Source organism: Microtus oregoni, unplaced genomic scaffold, assembly GCF_018167655.1.
Source record: "Microtus oregoni isolate MIOR12 unplaced genomic scaffold, Mior012 000004F_ref0000308, whole genome shotgun sequence".
NCBI classification, from domain to species: domain Eukaryota; kingdom Metazoa; phylum Chordata; class Mammalia; order Rodentia; family Cricetidae; genus Microtus; species Microtus oregoni.
In genome coordinates, this window is record NW_024543063.1 from 21,844,041 (window position 1) to 21,867,939 (window position 23,899).

The following is a 23,899-nucleotide window of genomic DNA, read 5'->3' on the forward strand; positions in this document are numbered from 1 at the left end:
TCTCAGTGTAGCCCTGGCAGTTCTGGAACTCTCTCTGTAGATCAGGCTTGCCTCGAACGCAGAGGTCTACCTGCCTCTGCCTCCTGAGTGCTTGGATTAAAGGTGTGTACCACCACTGCCCAGCTCCGTAGCTGCTTTTAGCTCATTTCTCAGTCACTGTCTAGACAAATGCTTTCTGTGCAATCCCTGCAGTCCAGCTCCCTGCAAAGCATGTGGGTCACAACTGCCTGAAACTTCAGCTCCAGGGGATCCAGGACCCTCTTTGACCTTTGGAGCCATGTGTACTCACGTGCACATACACACAGATACACATATAAGTACGTTTTAAACAAATATTTTGTAAGAGGAATGATAAGGACAGGAATTGTTTTGTGGGTTATTCTCTCCATTCCCACACTCTTGGGACAAATGGACTGCTGGTGATGATGACCACAAGTTTGACAATCCTAGCCTGATCACACATTCACTTTAACTGCCCTGCACCTAGGGCCATGTACAGTTGGTGATTTTGAAAAAATAATTCTATCAAAACATTTTGGGAGCCTAGAGAGATGGCACAAAGGTTAAGAGCGCTGGCTGATCTTCCAGCAGTCCTGAATTCAACTCCATACAACCACATGGTAGCTCACAACCATCTGTAATGGGATCTTGTGCCCTCTTCTGGTGCGCAGGCATATATGCAGGCAGAACACTGTATACATAATAAATAAAAACAAGCTTTAAAAACATAATTTTGATATGCAGAAATTCAAGTTTGCTTATTTTTTTTTACAATAATTAACCTATGAAAACAAAGAGGCTATTTTAATGGACTCAGAAACAGAGAAATAGAGAATCAGCTTGTTCGGATGGCAGTGTCTCAACATTCTGAACTGGATGTGGGTAGAAAGTGTATTCGACTCTTGTTGCGTTTAGTAACCTGCTTTGCTGTCTTGGGCTACTGAGAGAAGTTTGCACTGACTGCTGAGTCACCAACGCACGGGGGTCTATCACACACTATGGTGGCAAAGGTGCTCCCCACCATATCTTAGCATGCTTTACATCTCCTTAGAGTAAAAACACCCTTCAGACTCATTTAAAGTTGGGCTGTGAGCTTTTGTGATTCTTCAAATTTTCTAAAACCCATTAAGAACAAGATAGTTTATAACCCTTTGTCTCAATAACACTCATAACAGGGTTCTTGGAAAAAGTATTTCTTGCAGAGCGCTCTCTGTTTAAAGCTCTGAGATATCCAGGTGTCGGCTCCATTTGTTTTGGGTGCCTACTCCTGTGTGATTACATGAAGGAAGTACTGTGTGCTGGCAATTGGAAGGGTTCAGATAGCCAGATGTTCCCCAATGTGGCAGAAATTCCTGTCAACCTGGTGTCAGAGATAGCAAGCACCCTTCGCCACCACCACAGCTAGCCATAACCCTCTCTGGGCTATACTCGGGCCTTGCTCCAGAGTTAGCAAACAACCCTAATCCATCTTTTGTGTTACAGATACCTTTTGTTGCCCTTGTCTGAGAGTTTCTCAGGGATACAAAGCCTATGCAAAACTGGTTAAAGGCAACCGGGAAAACCATGGTACCTCATGAATCAGGTATTTGCATTTGGCATTGTATTTTTGGAGGCTTCATTCAGGCTGTTTTGAGGTATGGAAATCTACTGGCTAAAGTGTAAACATGGAAAAATAAAAATGCTGAAGGTTAAGGGCAAGTGTTTCAGCTCACCTAGGTTGAGGATCCCTGTGGCTGCTTAGGATACGTTTGTTCTCTAAGTGTCTCTGAGTTTTCATTTCATGGACCTGCAGGAACCCATGCACCTGTGTTGCACTGCCGGCGACACCCCAGGGCAATAGCCAGGCTTTCCCACCAGAACAACACATATTTATGAATGCCAGAATACCTTACCACGATCCCCTGCACTCAGGAGAAAACCCCAGTGAACATAAGTAACAACTGAGACCTAACCATTACCAAACTTGGATCCTGTTTAGATAGCGATGCCGGCCTGAGCCAGTCCCAGTCAGACAGGCAAGATGACACAAAGGTTTAAACTGGGTCCTAATGAAGGAACTGCTAGCAATAATGCAAACGATATCATTTGCCGTAGCAGGATAAACAATCTTGTGAAAACCCACTGGCCTGAGATGGGGCGAACACATTGTTTGACTTCTCACAACAAAGCACCATGTAGTGTCACCCAGCTGAGTTACGGAATACCACAGTACCGAGTACCAAGAAAACACGAAAGACCAGAGCAGAGAGTGGAGGCAAAATCACAGCCCAGGGAAGAAAGGAAACCAAGTCAGTCATCTCCATGGACAGCTAGAGGAGCCCCTGATGGGAGGTTAATTCCTGGTCATCCCATCTGGGACTGAGAGCCAGGGCAGTCCTCTCTGAGGCTGGGGTGTGGACAGATAGATGCAGGCGTGGGCAGCTAAACTCCACTGAGCAAATGTGGGTGTGCAGTGAGGGTCTGGGGAGAGTGTGCCCAATTGACAGTATTTACAGTCATCGAAAGAGCAACAAAGAGCCACCGTTGGCTGCAAAAAACCTGAGGAAGACAGTGATTGAGGACCCAGGCTCAAGGTTCAGTCCCTGTGCTCAAAGCTCAAGGCCACACTTACTGGCTGTGTGTCCTTGAGTACATGGTTCCTTCTAAAAATATCTTTTTAGCATATATTAATTGTACATAATAATGGGCTTCATTGTGATATTTCTGGACTACACCTTGAACCTCTGTCATGCTCAGCATCTTCATCTGGCAATAGCTTAGGGCCATAAAAAAACTATAAAGTTGTTTTAGAGAGTACCTGTTGTGATACATGTTAGCCACTGTTATTATGTGCTATTATAACAAATGTGCAAATGACAAAATAGGAAAGATCCAAGCCAGGACAATGTCACATTCCCCTCCCTGTGCATCTTACAGCCTGCAACAGTGAGCCTTGTAATAAAGAAATTGCTGTTTCTGCGTCACAATTAAGTCACTGAGTCCACGAGAATTACTTACAACCTTTAACACCTGCCCAGACAGTGCAAATCAAAATCATAGTTTATAAATGTTTCCCTTTTTATTCATGCATGTTCATCCTCAACATAAGGACTACAGTTAATTGAGAATTCTAAAAGATTTTTAAGAATTCTGATATATGCATATGTTACCAAATAGCAATGATAAAACAGAGCCAGGAGACGTTGACAACATGGAAAAAGTAGATCAATTTGCAATGGATAGCATGAACATTTTAGATCACAAGCTAAACGGAATAATGATGATTTTTTTACCCTATGTTGATTAATCTTGTATCTAATATTAACATTTTAAAAGAGATTAGATGACATCCATTTAAAAGTTCCCTTGTTTTTTAAATATGAAACTCAGAAAACAACTGCTACTTTGTTGTTATTGTTGTTTTGTTTTTTGTTTTTTAAGACAGGGTTTCTCGTGAAACATTCCTGGCTGTTCTCGAACCCTTCCTGTAGACCAGGCTGACCACAAACTCACAGAGATCTGCCTGCCTCTACCTCTCAAGTGCTGGGATTAAACAGGTTCACCACCATGCCCAGTCCAGCTACAACTTCTATTTTATTAAGTTTAGAATTATCTTTTTATCATGCAACCAATTTGTACATCAACTCCCCAAATTCTCCTCTGTGAATACCATACTTTACAGGAACATGTTTTTAGAGACATAGCAAGATGAACTCTCAACTGTGAAAGGGGGAACTAAGAAAGAGGCAACCAATCAACTGGCCATAAATCTCTTCAATGCATTTCATTTCAGACACGCACTCTTGAATCCAGTAAGCTAATGGAACTTTGCAGAGAAAAAAAGGAATGGAAACATTTAATACAGTGGCAAGACTGATAGAATTCCATTTAGTATGCTATGGAAGCAGGTCCTGATCAGAGAAGGAACCATAAAACATTTTTAAAAAACAAACAGTGCAGCAGAAAGTAGCTGTTTGTTCTGCTGAAGGGAACCAAGCCTTCCTCCAGGGCCCCGACCCAAACCCCTGCCCTTGACATGCACCCCAACTTCAGGCCATTTCTGGGAAGCTCTTGTACTTCAAAGCTCTGGGCACACGTCCCGACTCAGGAGGACCCTCCCTTCCTGCCCTTGGCTGACTGTCTCTCTAAGTTCCTGTGGAAAGAACCCATTCCCCTGACTCACTGTCCTTACCCTTGAGACTAAGATGATCCTCCAGGATCTCAAAAAGGACATCTGCTTTTGTACTATCTGCACAATCCTCTTTGTATCTTCACCCTCCCCCAGACCTACACTCACTGAAACATGGGCTCCTGGAAGACAGAACATGGATGCCCAAGGTCATGCTGGTGAGAAGGTCAACCCTCGCTACTATAATTAAACAAACCAGAGACAGACTGATTGATTATAAACAAGAGATCTTAGCTGAGGATGCAGCTCAGTGGTGGAGCACACACCTAGCATACATGAGGACCTAGGCCCAATATCCAGTTTCACAAATATTAATAATAGTGTCAAGAGCCAATTTCCTCCTAAAATCATTGCAGAAACCATCACCCTGGGGAGTCTGCAGAGAACCCCACACCCCTAATTGTGTTAAGAAATTGTTCTATTGACAGAGCCTACCCCACACCCAAATTGGCTGTTAATGGAGAGCTATCTGTTAGCGGAACCCGCCCCACATTCCAAACTATCTAGAGAACTAGGTGTGTCATCTCCTAGTTGTGACTTCCTGGCCTACGTGACCAACGAGAACCACGTGACCAACGTGAACCACGCAGCAAGAGCCCAGGCCCCTGTGCCCACCCCCCCAACTCCTTACCCTATATAAGCTGTACCCCATCTCTAATAAACGGAGGCTCTGACAAACTTAGCATAGCCTCATTCCTCTCTCTCAGCCCTTATCTTCCAGATAGTGCCTCTCCGGGACCCTGGAATAACTGAACTGCCAGGAGGGTTACAAACCCCTAGACTAAGTAACCCGCCAAAGCAATCAACATAATAGTAATTAATAATAATAATAAATTACAGAAAATGCATGTATTTGGGCTCATAGTTCTGGAAGTACATGCAGGGTATGAATGACATGGTACAGGCTCTGGTCAAGCCCAGGAAGCTACCACACAATGATGGGAGAAAAAGTGTGTGTGCTGGGGTGTGGGGGGTCTACTTTCTCCCCTGTCTTTATAAAGCTACCTGATTAAATCATGGAGCTACACTCTAATACTCTATTCTATTCACTTTCCCAGAGGCCTCACCTCAAAGCATTAGAGTAATCACCAGGAAAGCACAGCAGATTCAAGCTTGCCAGTGCAAGTGTGGTGAGCCAGCCCCAAAACTGTGAGCATGGATGAGCTGTCCTCATTACCCATCTGTCTTGGGGCCCCACGGGCAGGGGAGAGTTGATTGCCCCTGCACCCATCACTATCTGGGGCAGGTGGGAGAGCTGGCCCTGTGATCGCAAGGGCAGGAGAGTCAGCCCTGATAGTGCAGGTCTGGGTGAACAAGCCCCGAAGTTGTGAGCATGAGAGAGCTGTCCCATTTCCTATTTGGCAGACCAACCCTACAGCTGCCCAGGTCCAGACCCAAGGATATGACTTGGCCCACCCCATCATCCACCCCAGCTATGATCTGCTGGAGCATATGAGGGAACCTGACCTGCAGACTCACAGCTGCAGGATCTCCATAACACAGGACAACAACAGGATATCCAGGAGGAGCCCAAGTCAGAGCCCAGCATTGACAGGGTAGCAGAAACCAAAGACCTCAAACCAGACCAATGACTCTTTGCAGTGAACTCTTGCAAGTAAGGATATATGGACAAAGGGGTTTACAGTGACTCACTGTATCACACTGCAGTTTCCATAAAGATATTTTTAAGTTTTTCCCTTTTTATTTTATTTTATTATTTTCCTTTTTTTCTCTTTTAAAGTTTGTTTTATTTTGGGTGTATGTGCAGGGGTGGAGGGCAGATGAGAAGAGACAGGGAAATGAATGGGATCAAGAGAGATGCATGCCCTCAATATCAGTCCAAACACACTGAACCTGATAGAAGAGAAAGTGGGAAGTACTCTACAACACATGGGCACAGGAGACCACTTCCCACGTATAACCCCAGCAGCACAGACACTAAGGGCATCATTGAATAAATGGGACCTCCTGAGACTGAGAAGCTTCTGTAAAGCAAAAGACACTGTCACTATGACAAAAAAGGCAACCCACTCACTGGGAGAAGATCTTCACCAACCCCGCAACTGACAAAGGTCTGATCTCCAAAATATATAAAGAACTCAAGAAACTAGACTGTAAAAGGCTAATCAACCCAATTATAAAATGGGGGCACTGAGCTGAACAGAGAATTCTCAACAGAAGAAGTTCAAATGGCCAAAAGACACTTAAGGTCATGCTCAACTTCCTTAGCAGTCAGGGAAATGCAAATCAAGACAACTTTAAGATACCATCTTACACCTGTCAGAATGGCTAAAATAAAAAACACCAATGATAGCCTTTGCTGGAGAGGTTGTGGAGAAAGGGGTACACTCATCCATTGCTGGTGGGAATGCAAACTTGTGCAACCACTTTGGAAAGCAGTGTGGTGGTTTCTCAGGAAATTCGGGATCAACCTACCCCAGGATCCAGCAATACCACTCTTGGGAATATACCCAAGAGAGGCCCTACCATACAACAAAAGTATATGCTCAACTATGTTCATAGCAGCATTGTTTGTAATAGCCAGAACCTGGAAACAACCTAGATGCCCTTCAATGGAAGAATGGATGAAGAAAGTATGGAATATATACATATTAGAGTACTACTCAGCAGTAAAAAACAAGGACTTTGTAAATTTTGCATGCAAATGGATGGAAATAGAAAACACTATCCTGAGTGAGGTAAGCCAGACCCAAAAAGAGGAACATGGGATGTACTCACTCATATTTGGTTTCTAGCCATAAACAAAGGACATTGAGCCTATAATTAGTGATCCTAGAGAAGCTAAATAAGGAGAACCCAAAGAAAAACATATAGGCATCCTCCTGAATGTTAACCTTCATCAGGCGATGAAAGGAGACAGAGACAGAGACCCACATTGGAGCACTGGACTGAAATCTCAAGGTCCAAATCAGGAGCAGAAGGAGAGAGAACATGAGCAAGGAACTCAGGATCACGAGGGGTGCACCCACACACTGAGACAATGGGCATGTTCTATCGGGAACCCACTAAGGCCAGCTGGCCTGGGTCTGAAAAAGCATGGGATAAAACCAGACTTGCTGAACATAGCAGACAATGAGGACTACTGAGAACTCAAGAACAATCGCAGTGGGTTTTTGATCGTACTGCACGTACTGGCTTTGGGGGAGCCTAGGCAGTTTGGATGCTCACCTTACTAGACCTGGAAGGAGGTGGGTGGTCCTTGGACTTCCCACAGGGCAGGGAACCCTGATTGCTCCTGACGAGGGAGGGGGACTTAACTGGGGGAGGGGGAGGAAAATGGGAGGCGGTGGCGGGGAGGAGGCAGAAATTTTTCATAAATAATTAATAAAAAAATAATTTAAAAAAAGAGAGATGCATGACATAAAAGACAGAATAGACAGACAGACGATAGATAATTGATAGATGATAGATAGATAAATAGATGATAGATAGTTGATTGATAGATAGATAAATAGATTATAGATAGATGATAGATAGATAGATAGATAGATAGATAGATAATGTTGAGTCCTCTCAGCAGACTGCCCCCTGTTGAGCAGTGAGCAGACTTGCAGGCCTGCCAGAGCCTTAACAAAATGTGACATAGATATCATTATGTCTTGATTCCAACCTCCCTAAACAGCAACTTTGCAAGTAGAAAACTCACATAAAATGTGGAATGCCTCCCTTTGAAGACATGAACTTTATGGCTTCATTTTAGTGCTTTTTAATATTATTAGTTACTTTGTTACATGATAAAATTTTAAAAGATTCATATTAAATTGGTCTAAAAGTCCCCCAAACATTAGTCTTTGAAATAGTGGTCTGACAGTTCTTTCCACTAGAATAAATAATTTATCTACAGTAAACCAGAAAGAATTCCTATTTTCATCAAACCAGCTCACATAAAAATGGGGTCAGGAAAAAAAGAACTCCTTATAAGTAACTATTTAGGCTTGCTTATCTCTAAGGCTATCTTAGAATCAATTAAGAGTGAATAAAGAAAAATAACAGCTCATGAAAATTATTTTTGTAAATAGAGAATCAATCACCACAAGAATGTTTCATCATTAAAAAATAGTTTTAAAAAGCCCCAACTGATCCTAACCCCTAGTACTCACCCACCATTCGTGAATTGATCAAAACAGGTTCCACATGAAATCCTGCAACTGACGTTCAAATAGAAGAACAGTATTTAGGTTGTTCCTACTATGTGCACAAAATTTGCCTCTGTTGTTTGTGAATTTCACTATGAGACAGTGAAGTCACTGGGAGAAAAATCAGGCGACAACCAATTTGACCCTTGAGCATCATGGGTGCACCGTATGAAACCACCAGGTCACCTCCTTCCCTCTGTTCCAGGGACAGACTGGCACAGGTCATCAGATGGGTCATCGGCTACCTGGCTCCTGGCTCATCCAGACAGAAGAGAAAGATCAGAGCACATAGAGAATCATTTGGAGGCGAGGACAGTCCTCAGGACTCTGTCCCTGGCTAATTGACTAAGTCAGGAATAGTCCCTCAGCAGGAGTAAGAAAAATCACATTTGTTTTTACAAGGTAGAAGATAAAAAGAATTATACATTTCTAAAAAATAAAATAAAATCTTCAAGTCAGCCTCTTTTTTTGCTGGCACTGGTCTGGTTTCTCTGAGACCAGAACCCCTGTGATAAAAGATTTTTAGCAGTTGGGTTGCAAACTGACAACTACACACACACATATACAGGGCTGGGGAGACAGCTCAGATGGGAAGGAGCTTGCGATGCAAACACGGGGGCCTGAGTTGAAGCTCCAGAACCCATATTTAAAAGCTAGGTGGGAAGGTACAGGTTTGTGGTCCCAGAGTTGGGGAAGTGGGTACAGTCAGATCCTTGGGTTTATGACTAGCCAGCCTTGCTCATTTGATGAAATCCAGACCAGTTAAGCAAACTATTACAAGGAGTAAAAGGGCATAAGAGATTGTCTTCTGCCTTGCTCAGTATCTCTCTTTCTCTCCTTTTCTCTCTCTCTCTCTCTTTCTCTCTCTTTCTCTTTCTCTCTCTCTCTGTCTCTCTCTCTCTCTGTCTGTCACTCTCTGTGTCTCTCTCTGTCTCTCTGTCTCTCTGTCTCTCTTTGTCTCTCTCTCTCTCACACACACACACACCCACACACTCACACACACACACACACTGGCTATCAGAAGTATTACAGGAAGGTTTGGTTATGTACTGACTACTCTCCCTTACTATCTCATAGAAAATAATCAGAAACATTATAAATCATGCAACATTATCCCTATACAGATAGATTGAGAAAATTGCCTCAGGACAATGACTTAATCAAGCCTGCATCCTTGCTACTTGAATCTCTACCTGGATGGTCAATCTCCCTCAGGACCCCCTCTGTCTCCCGCTTCTTTACTGGCATAATGCGGGGTCTCTCTAATCCCTGTGGTGTCTGAAGTGATGTTTTCCTCTTCCTCCTCCTCACCATCATCAGTTTTTGGAGACAGGTTCTCATTCAGTCTGTAGGCTGGAGAGATGGCTCAATGGTTAAGAGCACTCATTGCTCTTCCAAAGGTACAGAGTTCAGTTCCTAGCAACCACATGGTGGCTCACAACCATCTGTAATGAGATCTGGTGCCCTCTTGAAAAAGAGACTTGGTCAGTGATCCTCATCAACTTATATCATGAAACCCAATAAGGACAAGTTCAACAGAACCACCATATACGGGCTGCCCATGCATGCTTCAGCATTGCCTGGGCACAAATTTCAATTTCTTTCTAACTCTGTAGCCCAGGCTGGCTCTAGATCTCTATGTAGCTGATTGTTGAATGCATGGTAAGCTCTTGCTTCTGCTCACTGCCAATGAGCGGTCCCTGGCTCCAGCGCTGGGGTCACAGGCGTGTGTCAGCACTCCCGGCTGTAATCTGTTTTATATGTAGTCTTCACTTTGGGGAGGGAATGGGAACTCACGTCTTTGAGGAATGCTAGGCAGGCACTCTCCTGCTGAGCTCTGCTGCACAAGCTGAAGATACGAAGCTATCTGCACAAGCACCCTGTTCCTTTACGAATCTTCTCCGGGAAATAAAGCCTACCCTAATTTACTGCAGACTTCTCTTCCCGTGGGCCTCAATCTCATCTTCTAGTCCCAACCCCGGTTTCCAGCAGTCTTCTAGACAGTCTCTTGGATGCCTTTTTCCTAATTCACAATCAATGTCAAAGCAAGGCTCCTCCCTCCCAGGCTCCTTCCCTGTACTTGCAGGTGGTGACTGATGTACACTCAGCATCCCGTGGTCCATTCAGACTCACTATCTCTCCCTACCAAGACCACATTTTTCATGTCTTTTTAACTCAATTTATGCCATATGTCCAGTTAATCTTTATCCATCTGCAAAGCCCCAGGTCATAGTCACATCATCTTTGCACAGGTTATCCCAGGGTCAGTCTCCTTCACTCCCTTGATCTCAGTTTTTCCCCCAACACAGCAGTCAGCTGGTTAGCCCCCTTCTGTCTGTCCTTTCCTTGGAGTACCTTACCTCTGATGGCACAATGTGTCCTCCACTGCCCCAGCCCACCCAGTCCCTGTGACCAGGTATTCATACTTCATTCATACTTGTTTCCCAGAGATGACAAGAGCTTTTCTTCATCTGTCACTCAAACCCTACTTTCCTCCCAACAAAACAACGATGATGGGAGTGACATCAATGACCCTGCTGCCATGTTCTGCAGCTCCAAGCTCAATATGGAGTTCTGCTTTATTCTCCTGGGCTCTTTACAACCACAGAAAGCTGAAGGCCTCATTACTTCCTCATTACCCAAGGAGGACTCTAAGCCTCAGAGAGATGAAACAATTTGCTTGAGGCCATACAGCCAGGACCTGGGGAAGTAGAGATCTGAACCCAGACCTTTTGATCTCAGGTGTCTGCCCGTGTTCCCATCCCATACCACACCAACCTAACTTTCCCCAAACTGTCATGTCTCCCTGAAAGTAATCGCCAGATTCACCACCTGTAATTCATTAATGTTTTGTGCATATTACTCATGCATATTACTTAGTATTTGTTTAAGACGATGTCCTTTAGAATGAATTTGGGACCAGAGATCCATTCTCACCACAGACACTAGATCACTACCTCACACATTACAAATTTTAAATGTATACTCAAGTCTACTGGATGCTTCTATAACTAAAATTTACAAATGAATGTTATGTCTAATGTACCTCTCCCTCTGCTGCATATATTTATTATTAGCGTTTATCATTTACAATTCCCTTTAATCCCTCTCGTCTTGATGCGGAAGTGTAATTCAGAGAGCACGCCATTAGGTGTCACTACAGTATCACAAACATCCTCAAGCTGGGCCGCTGGTGAAAACCTGAGTCCTCTGGGCACACAGTGCCTCCAGAGTCCTGCCATATTATTGGGGGAGGGAGGAGTCTGGACATCAGGAGGAATTTCAAAACTGAAGATGAAAAGGTGATGAACCATCCAAGGAGCCTGGAGTCAGGAGCAAAGGATGTTCCTGTGCCTTTAAGATTATGCCACCTGTTCATGGCGAGCTAGGGGTACATTGATCAGTCTGCCTTGGGGAGCACTAGGGCTTTAACTATGCTCTCATGTGCAGATGCAGTGGGCAGAGACAGTGTGCAGGTGAAGCCGAAAGACCTGCACAGAGAACCAGAGGAGAAAGCTTAGGAATCTGGACAATAAGGTCCCCTCTTGGACACCCCATTTTGTAGAATTAGTATGTAGAGCTCTGAAGACTTGGGTCATCAGACGGGGTTTTCTGTGCACTCTGCTCCCATGACTTCCCCTACGCTGTTCTCTTGGTGTCCCTTCATCCCTTCCCTGGCCTCCCTGTGCAGCACACTAGTACAGTAACTTCAGTAACCTGTTAACAGGGCTCCCCAGCAGCACCCTACCTTCCTCAGACACCTGCATCTACCACCCATATCTCCATTACTCTTACAAGATGACAAGGATGGAATGTGGTTAGGGTCTTATCCTAGATTTGCTCACCGTAGGTCACCCAGGAGGAGCTCTACTGCCCTCTTCTTATAAGAAGGGCGTGGGTGAGATTCAACACAGACCACACAGAATAAAGCAACATGAAGAGAGGCAGAGGTGGGATCTAGGGCAATGCATCCAGGATGAAGGAATGTTAAACACTCTCAAGAACCACAGAGGTTGCAGCAGTTTCTCCAGCTTGCTTTGCACATCTGGCCTCAAGTGAAGACCACACCTCTGTTGCAGCAGGCCACCAAGCATGCGCTAATCTGTCGCAGAAGCTGCGGGTGTGAATGTGACTTTTTCTCCATGCTGGGGCTGGCTGCCCTCCAACTCCAGCAGGGTCTGATCTCAAAGGCGCATCCAGCATCCTGTGCCCTCTGCCCACATGCTCCCGTGCAAAGCCAGCTCAGGAAACCAACTCATACACCCAGGGAGAAGCAAGCGCCTCTCTCGTCTCTTCTCTCGCATGAGGCACCTTCAAGCACCCTGAAAGTGCATAGCATTGACCAGGGAATAAGAAAAGAGGCTGGAAGGTGATTCTCATCTGTCTAAGGAGACTAAGGGCTGTGAGAAGGCCCAGCCACCGGGACTTTCTTCTCTGCCTTGCCCCTTGCTTGGCAAGGATTTGATGGTTATTTATTGAACAAATGGGAAAGTATTATTATCGATTGCAGTTAAGACAGCACCACAAAGTGACCAATTAAGAACTAGGGAGACCTGAAGCCCACTGGAAACCCCTACACTGGAAGAGACGACTGGCACAAGTAGATACGCCGAAACCCCCCATCAAATCACACTACAGCTGAGTCCTGGAAGAAGTCCGGTTTTGTTAGAACCACGTGCACGCTTGGCATGATGGGAAACGTAGCACATTGTATGGTGCAGGGAGCAAATATTCCTTTTCCTTCTTGCATAGACATAAATGGTAGATATCAAGGAGACTTGCCAGCATATCAAGATTGATGTTAGTCACCTGTATCAATTCTTCAGATAGGCATCAACTATTGCTGTATTGATGCCAACTACACTGTAGGTACCCCTCTGCTAACTGTAGGCTGGCAAAGCCCTTCTTCTCAGAAATACTCAACCCCTATACACAATATGTTCAAACCTGGAAATATATCCCTTCAGCTTCTACAAGTGTTCTGGTGTTTTAAAACCATGTTACCATTTCTGAAATAAACACTTGAGCAAAGTTAAGCCAACATCGTGAGGTCGAGTCTGGCAGCTGGAATCTACCAGGAAGCACACGTAGTAACAGGGCATGAGGGTTTAGAAACATTCTAGATTTTTGTGCCTTTGCAAGACAAAGGCATGTCCCAGCACCTCATGTTTATCGGTAGGAATGGCCCAGACTTCTGACCTCAAGTTCCCTGCTGTCCCCTAAAAACACGTGCATCATGTACATCACTGATCACAGGGTTTTCTGGTGATGACCAAGTGAGACAGACAATCAACCCTTGGAGGAAAGGGCTGCAGCGTAGCCAGAAAGCAGCGACAAAGCAGTGGGTGGCGGACTTGCTTTATCAGCCTCCAGTTGTCTCTGGCTGGCGTTTCTGTGAAAACAGAACATTACTGACTACTGGGAATCCAGAGACATAAAATTACTGTTCTGGGCCCTTTGACAGGCTGTGTCTGAAATTTGTGTCCTAAATGCAGTCGTGTGGGCGATAAAGAGCCTGGAGGTTAGAACTGTGTGAGCAAACAACGCTATGAGAAATACTAAAAGTAATTGAAATTCCCCAAGAAGATTCTCCTTTTGAATCACAGGATGCAGGCTGATAAAAATATAAGGGATGAGTGGGCGGCAGTGCAGGAAGAAGCCGTACTGAGCCTACCCAGTGATTTACAGTCCCCAGGGAAAGAGAGACTTGCTAGTATTTGGTCTGGGTTTCAAACTAAAAGCTTGAAGGCAGTGTGAGTTTAAAGCCACTTGCCCCCTGTACTGAAAACACAAGATCACAAAACTTTGCTGGTTTCAAGGTTACTTCCCTCCCTCAGATGATGAAACACATTCACCTAGTTTTCTAAACAGTCTACAGAAAGATGAACTCTATCACCATCCCAGTCACTAACCCAGAACTCATAAAAGGTCCCATCCTGGTTGGTAAGGACATGACTTCATCTTCCTTATCAACAGGCGACCACTAACTCCATGGCGCTCCTTCCACTCAGACTGCCAAAGACTAAGTTAAAATTCTGTTCAAGTCTGCCTTTTTACAGAGATGGACAGAGAGTCTGGAGAGGAGGTGGAGAAGAATTAGAGATCATGGAGCAGCCCAGTAGCTCTCCAGGTACATCTTACACCCAGAACCATGGATACCACCACCCCAAGGGGCAGCTTTAATCCTCTAGACAAACCTTTTTCTCCTAGGTTGAGCTTGACCCTGCAAGCCAGCAATCAGGAGGGTGTACCCCCATTTCCTGCCCCCAACACCACTGACCTGGAGAGGTCCTAGAGCCACAGTGGTCAGAGTTGACTTCCCATAAAGATGATCATCGGTGGCCATGCCTGAAGCTCCCAGGGATTTGAACTATGAGAGTTTACTCATTTTCAAACAGTGCCCTCGTGAGATAAGAAGCTTGGGTTCGGAGAGTCACTGTTAACTTGTAAACAGCAGGAGTCCTTATGGATCCACAGTGTGCTGACATGGCCACAGCACCGGCTCCTGAATTCTCTCTAGGTGGAAGTCTGGGTTTTAATCTATTGATTGCTGTCTACTAGTATAGACTGCCTACTAGGTGTCATCTATTGTACTAGGCTCAAAGCAGTGCAACAGAATGCACTTACTCCAAATGGGGAACCAGCAGGCGACGACTTGTCCCTCTAAGGTATGTGCTATGAGTCAACAGGCTGTTTTCATGACCCATGACAAGTACCTGCTGAAGATCTAATAAAAAGGTTCAGCCACAGCCATACTCAAACTGATTGAGAGATGAGGCTGGGCCATGGTCTCTGGACCACTGCATGTATCTGCCCCTAGTTTACCTCGCTGTAGGTTACTGCAGCTCCAGACTTTGATAAAGAGTTTTTATCAAGAAACTGGATTTGCTTGTCAAGAATTGCTTTAGTGTCCTCAATGAGGTGTGTGGATGTTGCTCCTCTAGAAGTAATAGTTATGAAATGAAAACCTAAATGCCTGGTCCAAGTTGTTGACCAAGGTTGGCTGGTGGTGGGACATGCCTTTAATCTCAGGACTTGGGAGGCAGTGGCAAGTGGATCTCTGTGACTTTGAGGTCTGCCTGGTCTACAGAGTGAGTTCCAGGACAGACAGGCTACACAGTAAAACCTAGCCTTAAAACAGAACAAAGCAAAACAAAACAAACAGACACAAACAAACAAACAAACAAACAAAACCTGCCAAATAAGGATGGGTAATGGCTCATGAAGTGACTATTCCTCTCTAATGAACTCTTGGCAATTGATGGTTGCTATGGAGGTCATTTTCTTCAGTGCTGTATCCACTGATGAGATGACATTATTTCAGCAAATAGCTTTCCACCCATGCTCATATAAGCAACCCTAATTAAATACAATGAACTACTCAAATGAAACACACACACACACAGATAGAGAGAGACTGGCAGGTGATGGCATAAGATAATAATGATTAAAATGACCAGAATTTATTATATGTATGTATTATCAAGGAATAAACATAGAAGAATAAAACAATTAAAAAAAGAATTATTTCATACCAAACAGGTCTAGTGTGGTGTTTAAACAAACAACCCAATGAGCCCACAGAAGAGGAGCAATCTCCTTCTTGGGGACACCAGATTTTCCCCTAAATAAGATGAGTAGGCTCAGCGAGACACCTCCAGCTCCTGGAACTCAGTGTCAACTTGTTATTATTCAGAAGTCCACCTGGAGCTTGGCTGGATGCTGAGGACTGGATTCCTTCATCTCCATCCCCTCCTACTGATGCATAATCTCCCTCCCACAGTCTCTGCTGGAAAATGTCACCCACCTGCAGCCCTCACAGGGAGATTCCAGCCATCAGGAAAGGCAGAGGTTGCTGGTGCTGCACACAGAGTTCTCTTGGCCACCCACTACCAGGGACACACACAGAGCAGAGAGAAACTCAGCTTTGGGAACCCTGGCAATCCACAGACAGCCTGGGATGGGGGAGGGGGGGCTGACAAGCATACTCTGAACGCCATCATAGGCTTGTGATCATGGAGACACTCAAGAAATGGAAGCAGGATCCAGGCAGCAAATACAAAAGGCTTGATCTCAGGAAGGACCCCTTGATCTCGCTAAGTGAAAATAGACCCAGGTTTTGGAACCTAAGTGTAATAACTTTTCCATGCCTGTGGAGCAAGTGCTGGAGGTGAGGCCAGGCACCTGGATATAGTTGCTGGCTCTGATCTGGGTTCCTTACACTGCCAGATGGAAACAAAAATAATCACACCCATCCCACTGAGCTGATGGGGTAAAAACAGGACTTCTCTGTGTGTGCACTGCTTGTGTTGGGGGATCAATCTCTGGTGTAGAATATACCCTGCACTACAAGAAGCTGAGCCATACTGTTGGCCTCTACCATTAGACACCAGTAGCTCCCTCCTCCAAGCTGTGATGACAAACAGGTCTCAGTTGCCAAGTGTCCTCAGAAAGGTGGGTGAAACTAAATTGTCCCCAGTAAAGAACCACATAATTAAGGGGACTGAGGTTTCTAAAGACACATAGGTACATGAATAAAGCCTTGGGATTGGAGGAAGAAAATGTTTTGCCCTAAAGACTGGCCACCACCCAAGTATACTCTCTGAGTTCCATGCCTATCCTTGTGGGATTGACATGGACATCGTTTGGACTGAATGTTTGCTTATGCCTCCTGTTCATGTACTGGAATTTCAAGCTCCAGTGTGTCAAGAGTAGGAGATGAGCTATCTGGGAGGTGACTTGGTCATCACCATCGTGCCCTTCTGAGAAGACCCTAGAGAAGAGTGAAGAGTGCTTTCTTCTTCTTCTTCTTCTTCTTCTTCTTCTTCTTCTTCTTCTTCTTCTTCTTCTTCTCCTTCTCCTCCTCCTCCTTTTCCTCTTCTTCTCCTTCTCCTCCTCCCCTTCCTTCTCCTTCTTCTTTTTCCTCTCTCTCTGTCTCTCTGTCTCTCTCTCTCTCCTTCTCTCTCTTTCTTTCTCCACACCACAAGGACACCATCCTCAAGCTGGGAAAAGGCTCTCACTAGTAGACACCCTGATCTTGGCTTCTCATCCTCCAGAACTGTGAGAAAGAGATTAAAGTTGATTACGGCCCCTAGTGTACTATATTTGTTTCAGTAGGCTGAAAGGCTTGGTGACTGCTGCATCCAAATCATTGAATTGACCACAAAAGGGTCTAAAGCTCAGAAAGACAGCCAACCTTAACCCTTCTTATGGCGGTTATTTTTATAGTTTTTAAAAAATTTTTAATTGACACACAACTATGTGTGTTTGAAATGCAAGAGTGATATTTCAGCCTACAGAAAAATGATGAGAGTGTTTCGAAGCTAAGAGTTGCTTCATCTGAACCTCAGCACACATGAATTCACAGCTGCCAAGTGCAACTGTCAGTGCACAGAGAAACGTTTTCAAGTTCCTGAGATATGAAAGGCAGTGGCCAAGATGGACTCCGTGCTTTACAAAATACTTAAGAGTTCAGTTGTCAGCAGAACACTTCTGGTGGCTTTGAGCAAGCAACTGGTCTCTGGCTCTGTCTTCTTCGGCACAGCACAATTGGTGCATAGAAGGTGAGGAGTCATTGAGCTAAGGAAGGCATTTTGAGCACACAGACCAGTCCTTGGCAAATATGGAGCAAGCAATGTATAGCTATTGCCTTGGCTTGGATATTAGGTTTCAATAAGGTGCTATGCATGAAAAGGTATTATGGTCGCATGTCTAGAAAGATGACTTGAAACCAAGTTAAACAGTTTTTCTTTCACCGACTTCTCAGAGCCTTTAAAACACTGATATGCAATAAACCTTGGAGGGGTGACCTAGAGTGACAGACACCCCAGGCCTTTCTTCGTAGGATGATTCATGACCCTAGAGTTGTATAACACCCAGGGGGAAGTGCACTGTGCAGACATGTAGCTTCACACATAGTCTAAGTTAATTGCAAACCTTTCTAAGAACGTGAAGAACATTCACTGTAAGAGATATGCAGCATTGGCTAACGGTACATGCTAAGGACCTGAGGCTATGTAAATACTCAAAATGGTGTGAAATCCAGGCACACTATCAGTGTTGACTCCTGTGTCACTCACCCGAGATCCCTTTTCAGGAAAACACTGGCAGACAGAGCAGTTTCTTCCTCCACAGGGGCTGCCATACTTCTTGCCACTCTGGAAAGGGAAGCCATTCGGTCAGTATTTCAGTCCTCAGGGCTCAGCTCAGGTCATAGACTATATGATAGAGCAAGCCCAACGTGTGCACATCCCACGGGACGCTTTTCACCTTTAGATCCAGGAAAAGTAAATATTAATGTATTTATTCTGAGACAGGTTGTTGCTATGTAGCCAGGTTGTTCCACTCAAACTTTTGATCCTCTGCCTCGGTTTCTCAAGAACACCAGCACGCCTGGCTGCAATGAGATGTGCTGACACTTAAAAAGAAATAGCACCCGCGCCATGTGCAGCACCCGCGCCATGGTGCAGTCCGTGGGTCGGACCCCACCCTGGAGACACTGGACGGAAAGGATTGTATAAAGGCTTTCTCCGCTATGAAGCGTTCAGTACTAAGTCATGCACAGTCTAGAACTGTAAATGTGCAGTTAGCAAGCTGTGTGCAGATACAGAGTCTAAGTTTCAACGATAACACTGCCTTTCTCTCCACAGCTCCGCTTGTGTCTCCCAGATCCACCAGGGTACGTGATCCTCACCAAAGAATTTCTTCTTTGGATAACTCTCCAGATAAATATTACAGTTTGGTTTTACGTTTTCCTTCCAGCAGTCCCCCAGTTCTCCAAGGTGGTTCCTCTATTGTGTCCCTTAGTCAGAAGCTCCTGAACCTGAGTCATCTGGGCCTCTTCCTGCCTTAACAGACTTTTCTATAACTCTCTCTAGAAAGTCAATGTGCACGCGTGCGCGCACGCGCGCGAGCGCGCGCGCGCACACACACACACACACACACACACACAAAGCTTCACACACTTCCTGCCCTCGGTGAGACACACACCTTGTCACCCATTGCACATCCACATTATCTATGCCCAGAGCCCTCAGCCCCTTCACTACTAAGTGTATTCAAAGAATTACTATTTCCATATGTACATTCTTTACAGAAAACAGCAAGCTTCAGGCACCTGCTTTCATGTACTATGGCTTTGGTTCAGGTGGGAAAGGGGAGTCAGCTGCTATTAGCAGAAATAGGACTATCAAGAAAGCAGCAGAGATAAATTTTGTCTATGCTTATCTGTACAATAGATACATCTTTTAAGCTTAAGGCAATGAACACACACTAATGTGGAATGGAAGAAATAGAGGACAGCTAACCTATAATCACAGCCGTCAGTAGACAGAGGTGAGAGGATCAGGGCCAGTTCAAGGCCAGCCTACTTTACATGACTCTCTCTCTCTCTCTCTCTCTCTCTCTCTTTCTCTCTCTCTCTCACACACACACACACACACACACACACACACACACACACACGAAAGCCAATAAGCTAATAGCTGCAGTGCTGGTGACCAGTAAGTAGGTGTAATGCATGCATGTTAATATGCATATTACATATAAATATGCTCACAAGCACACGCAAATACATGCATAAGTTCATAAATATAGGTGAGGGTGATAAAAGAAGAAGGGTCTACTCAAAAGGTTTTTGTTTTTTAAATTTATTTATTTACTATGTTTACAATGTTCTGTCTGTATGTATGCCTGCAGGCCAGAAGAGGGCACCAGATCTCATTACAGATGGTTGTGAGCCACCATGTGGTTGCTGGGAATTGAACTCAGTCTAACTTCCTTTAAGGGGCACAGTAGGTTTGAGTATAAATGGGCTCATGGGGAGTGGCATTATACTAAAGGATTAGGACATGTGGCCTTGTTGAAGTAGATGTGATCTTTGTGGAGAAAGTGTGCCACTGCGGGGTAGGCTTTGAGGTTTCAAATGCTTCAAGGCATGACCAGTGTCTCTCCTTTCCTGCAGCCTGCCAAACTAGATATGGAATGCTCACCTACCTGTCTAGCATGTTGTCTGCCTCCATGCTGCTACGCTTCTTACCATGATGATAACAGACTGTATCTCTGAACTGTAAGCCAGTCCCAATTAAATGTTTTCCTTTAAAAGAGTTGCTGTGGTCATGGGGTCCTGTCACACCAACAGAAACCCTAACTCTAGGGCGGAAAGGAGCAAATTCAAAGAGAAAATATCTTTAGGCATTAAACATAAAAGACGTATTTATGAACAAAGGTCTTATGGGTCATTAAAAGCATTGAAGAATTAGAGGGATTGAGGCTCTAAGAGACAGGCCAATCTGTATAGTGCCCGCCATGTGGACATGAAGCCTTGGGATCAGATTTCCATCATCCATGTACAAGGTTGGCACAGCAGTTCAGGCTTGTGATCTCCGTGTTTATGGAGTGGAGACAGGGAGAATCCCAGGGGCCTGTTGGACAGGTACTATGTCTAAACTGGTGGACTCTCGATTAATGAGAAACTCTGTCTCAATGAATGGTGGAGAGCAATAGAAATAAATATACATTTCATGTTGACCTTTGGCCTCCCCATGCGTGTGTGTGAACACATATAGTGTGTAAACCACAAATGAATGAATTTGAAATTTCAGGAGTCTATGGTTCTTGAGTTTTAATTACCATTGTTATCTGTGAAAGCACGAGTTCAAAATTCTAAAAGGTTAGGAATGAAATGCCCAGGTTTGGCTGGAACAGCACGTAAGCACAGTAGCTAGTCTGAATGCTAGGATTGAATTGAGGTCAGAATTCATTGCTGTGTTCAGTGAAATACCAAAATAACAATGAAAAATGGAGTCAGTAGATTAGATGCCTCGATAGCCAAGGCAGGGTCTTTATTTGATACTTGCTTGTTTTGGCCAAGCATCACTGAGATTATGTGAGGCAGGATTCTATTTCAGAAGTTGTTTTAAAATGGATTAGCAGATTCTAAGAAAGAGCCACCCACTGACACGTGAAATGGTGTGGAAACCTGCAAAGGAAGAGTCTGCGCTCCACAAAGATGCTGTATTGGATGAGGAGATACTGAGGGTGACACTCAAACCCCATGGGGAAAAAGTCATATATGGTGGGACAGGTTTGTGATCCCAGCCCTGGTGAGGCAGAGACTAGCAGCTCTTGAGGGCTCGCCAAGCAGTCATACCAGCCAACTTGTCAAGTTCCAGGGCAATGAGAGACCCTGTCTCCAAACGAAAAGAAATGGAGGTGGGTGATGCCTACAGAGCAGCATCTGAGTTTGTCCACTAGCCTTCATACTCAACAAACACATCCGTGCTAACGAGAGAGACAGAGAGAGAGAGAGAGAGAGAGAGAGAGAGAGAGAGAGAGAGAGAGAGAGTCAGGCAAAGCCATTGAAGAAGGCAAGGACAATACCACAGGCAACTAAACATTCTTAGCCTGAACCACAATGACTTGGTTTTGTGTGTCAATTTAACATAAACTAGAGTCGTCAGGGGAAGGAGGCTCAGTTGAGGAAATGCCTTGATGAGATCCAGTTGTAAGGCATTTTCTCAATTAGTGATCAATGCAGGAGGGCCTATCCCATGGCAGGTGGTGCCATCCCGGGACTGTTGGTCCTGGGTTCTATAAGAAGGTGGGTTGAACAAGTCATGGAAACTGAGCAGCTTCCCTCCATGGCCTCTGCATCAGCTCCTGCCTCAGGGATCCTGCCCTGTTTGAGTTCCTGTTCTGCTTCCTCCAGTGGTGAACAGCAATGCTGATGTGTAAGCTAAATACACCCTTTCCTCCCCAACTTGCTTTCTGGTCATGGTGTTCCTTCTCAGCAATAGAAACGCTAGTTAAGACAACGTCCATACTCAAAACCTAACTGGGAACACACCCACACTCTTAAGCTCACTGGGAACACACTAGACTCAAACACTCACTGGGAACACACTATACTCAAACACTCACTGGGAACACACTACACTCACACACTCACTGGGAACACACTACACTCACACACTCACTGGGAACACACTACACTCAAACACTCACTGGGAACACACTACATTCACACACTCACTGGGAACACACTAGACTCACACACTCACTGGGAACACACTAGACTCACACACTCACTGGGAACACACTACACTCACACACTCACTGGGAACACACTACACTCACACACTCACTGGGAACACACTACACTCACACACACCCTTGGAACACACTCACACTCACACACTCACTGAAAATAATACACCTACACTCACATATTCGCTGGGAACCCATGTACACTTATAAACTGGGAACACATCTCTGCTCACACACTCACTGAGAACACACCTACCCTCACACTGGGAACACACCTATACTCAAGCCAACTTATTTTTCTCCAAAAGAAAAAAAACAGGAGAGAGAAGCCACTCTTCTCTACTCAAATGTGTAAAACATGTGCTGGTTGTATAGAGAGTAAAGTATTAACTTCTCAAAGATTAACTGTCCCATATCTGAGCTCATTTCCTTTTTTATAAGAAAATAATACAGATACAAAACCAAAACATCAAACTGTGTAAAAACATATTAGAGGCATTTTCTCTCTCTGCCCTGCCTTCAAGTTCCCTACCCTCAGAGGATCCCTTTCTTTCCATTGGTGTCTAGTCACTGATAAGTATATTCAACCACATGCGCCCACACTGCTGGTGATTTGGCTTGTTTCACTGATACTCAAGTGGCACGCTGCCTAGTGCCTGGGCGTTTTCACGTAATCCCTGTTTTCACAGTTCGTTCTGACATGCTCCTCGCCGCGGTCCCGCTCACACAGTATCAGCACGTGTGCTTCCTCTCCCTGCTGGTGAACGCCTAGGTTATGAGGTTATTATGCCCCTCTTCAGGTGCTGAACAACACCCTGCAGCGAGGATTCTGGCACACTCATCTTTGCACATGCCAGACGTGTGTGAGTGTACATTCTTACACCAAAGGAACGTGCGTTCGAAATCTTGGTAGATGACACAGACTGTCTTCCACAGGTATTGTGTCAGTTCACACCCTCCCCTTAAATCCCAGTTATCATCTTGCTGCTCCCTGGGTGAAGACTCTAAAATCTCCCTGCACCACAAGCGGATGAAAGTGTCCAGGGCTGAGTTATCTTTGATTGAGGAATCACATTCACTCACATGGCTAGAAGGAACAAGGGGAGTGAATTTTAGGAGGCTTCAGACTTTTGTAACAGAAAAAAAAAATGCGTGCAACACAAAAATAAGCTTGGAAAAATCAAATAAGATTAACAACAACAACAACAACAAAGCTGCCCCCAAGCAAGCATCACACTGGGGATATCTCAAATGCATATGAATTCAATGGGACAAATTTCATTGTCGCTGTAACACAAGCAGAAGACTGAGTCTTATCTGGGTTAAAGAATAAGAAATAAGAGAGAACCAAGAATCAAAAGCTTTTCATTCCTTGAGTCAGAGTAGAGATTTTTTTTTTCTATTTCAGTTACTTTGCAAAGGTCTCTGATTATCAAGGGACTTGATCTCACTCCTGTAACCTTTATCCCCAAGAGCTGGCAGCCTTAACAAAGCATCCCTGAGAGGTTGGGTTCACAATTTAGTTTCT

General features: G+C 44.7%; 1 protein-coding gene across 1 annotated transcript in view; it reads right to left on the minus strand.

Annotated features, from left to right (window-relative positions):
* Nucleotides 1-23,899, minus strand: part of Col4a4 (collagen type IV alpha 4 chain) — a 120,971-nt gene that overhangs the window by 79,558 nt on the left and 17,514 nt on the right. The window contains exon 4 of the mRNA XM_041649674.1: nt 18,405-18,482. Coding sequence (XP_041505608.1) covers nt 18,405-18,482 — 78 coding nt within the window. The remainder of the gene's footprint in view (nt 1-18,404; nt 18,483-23,899) is intronic.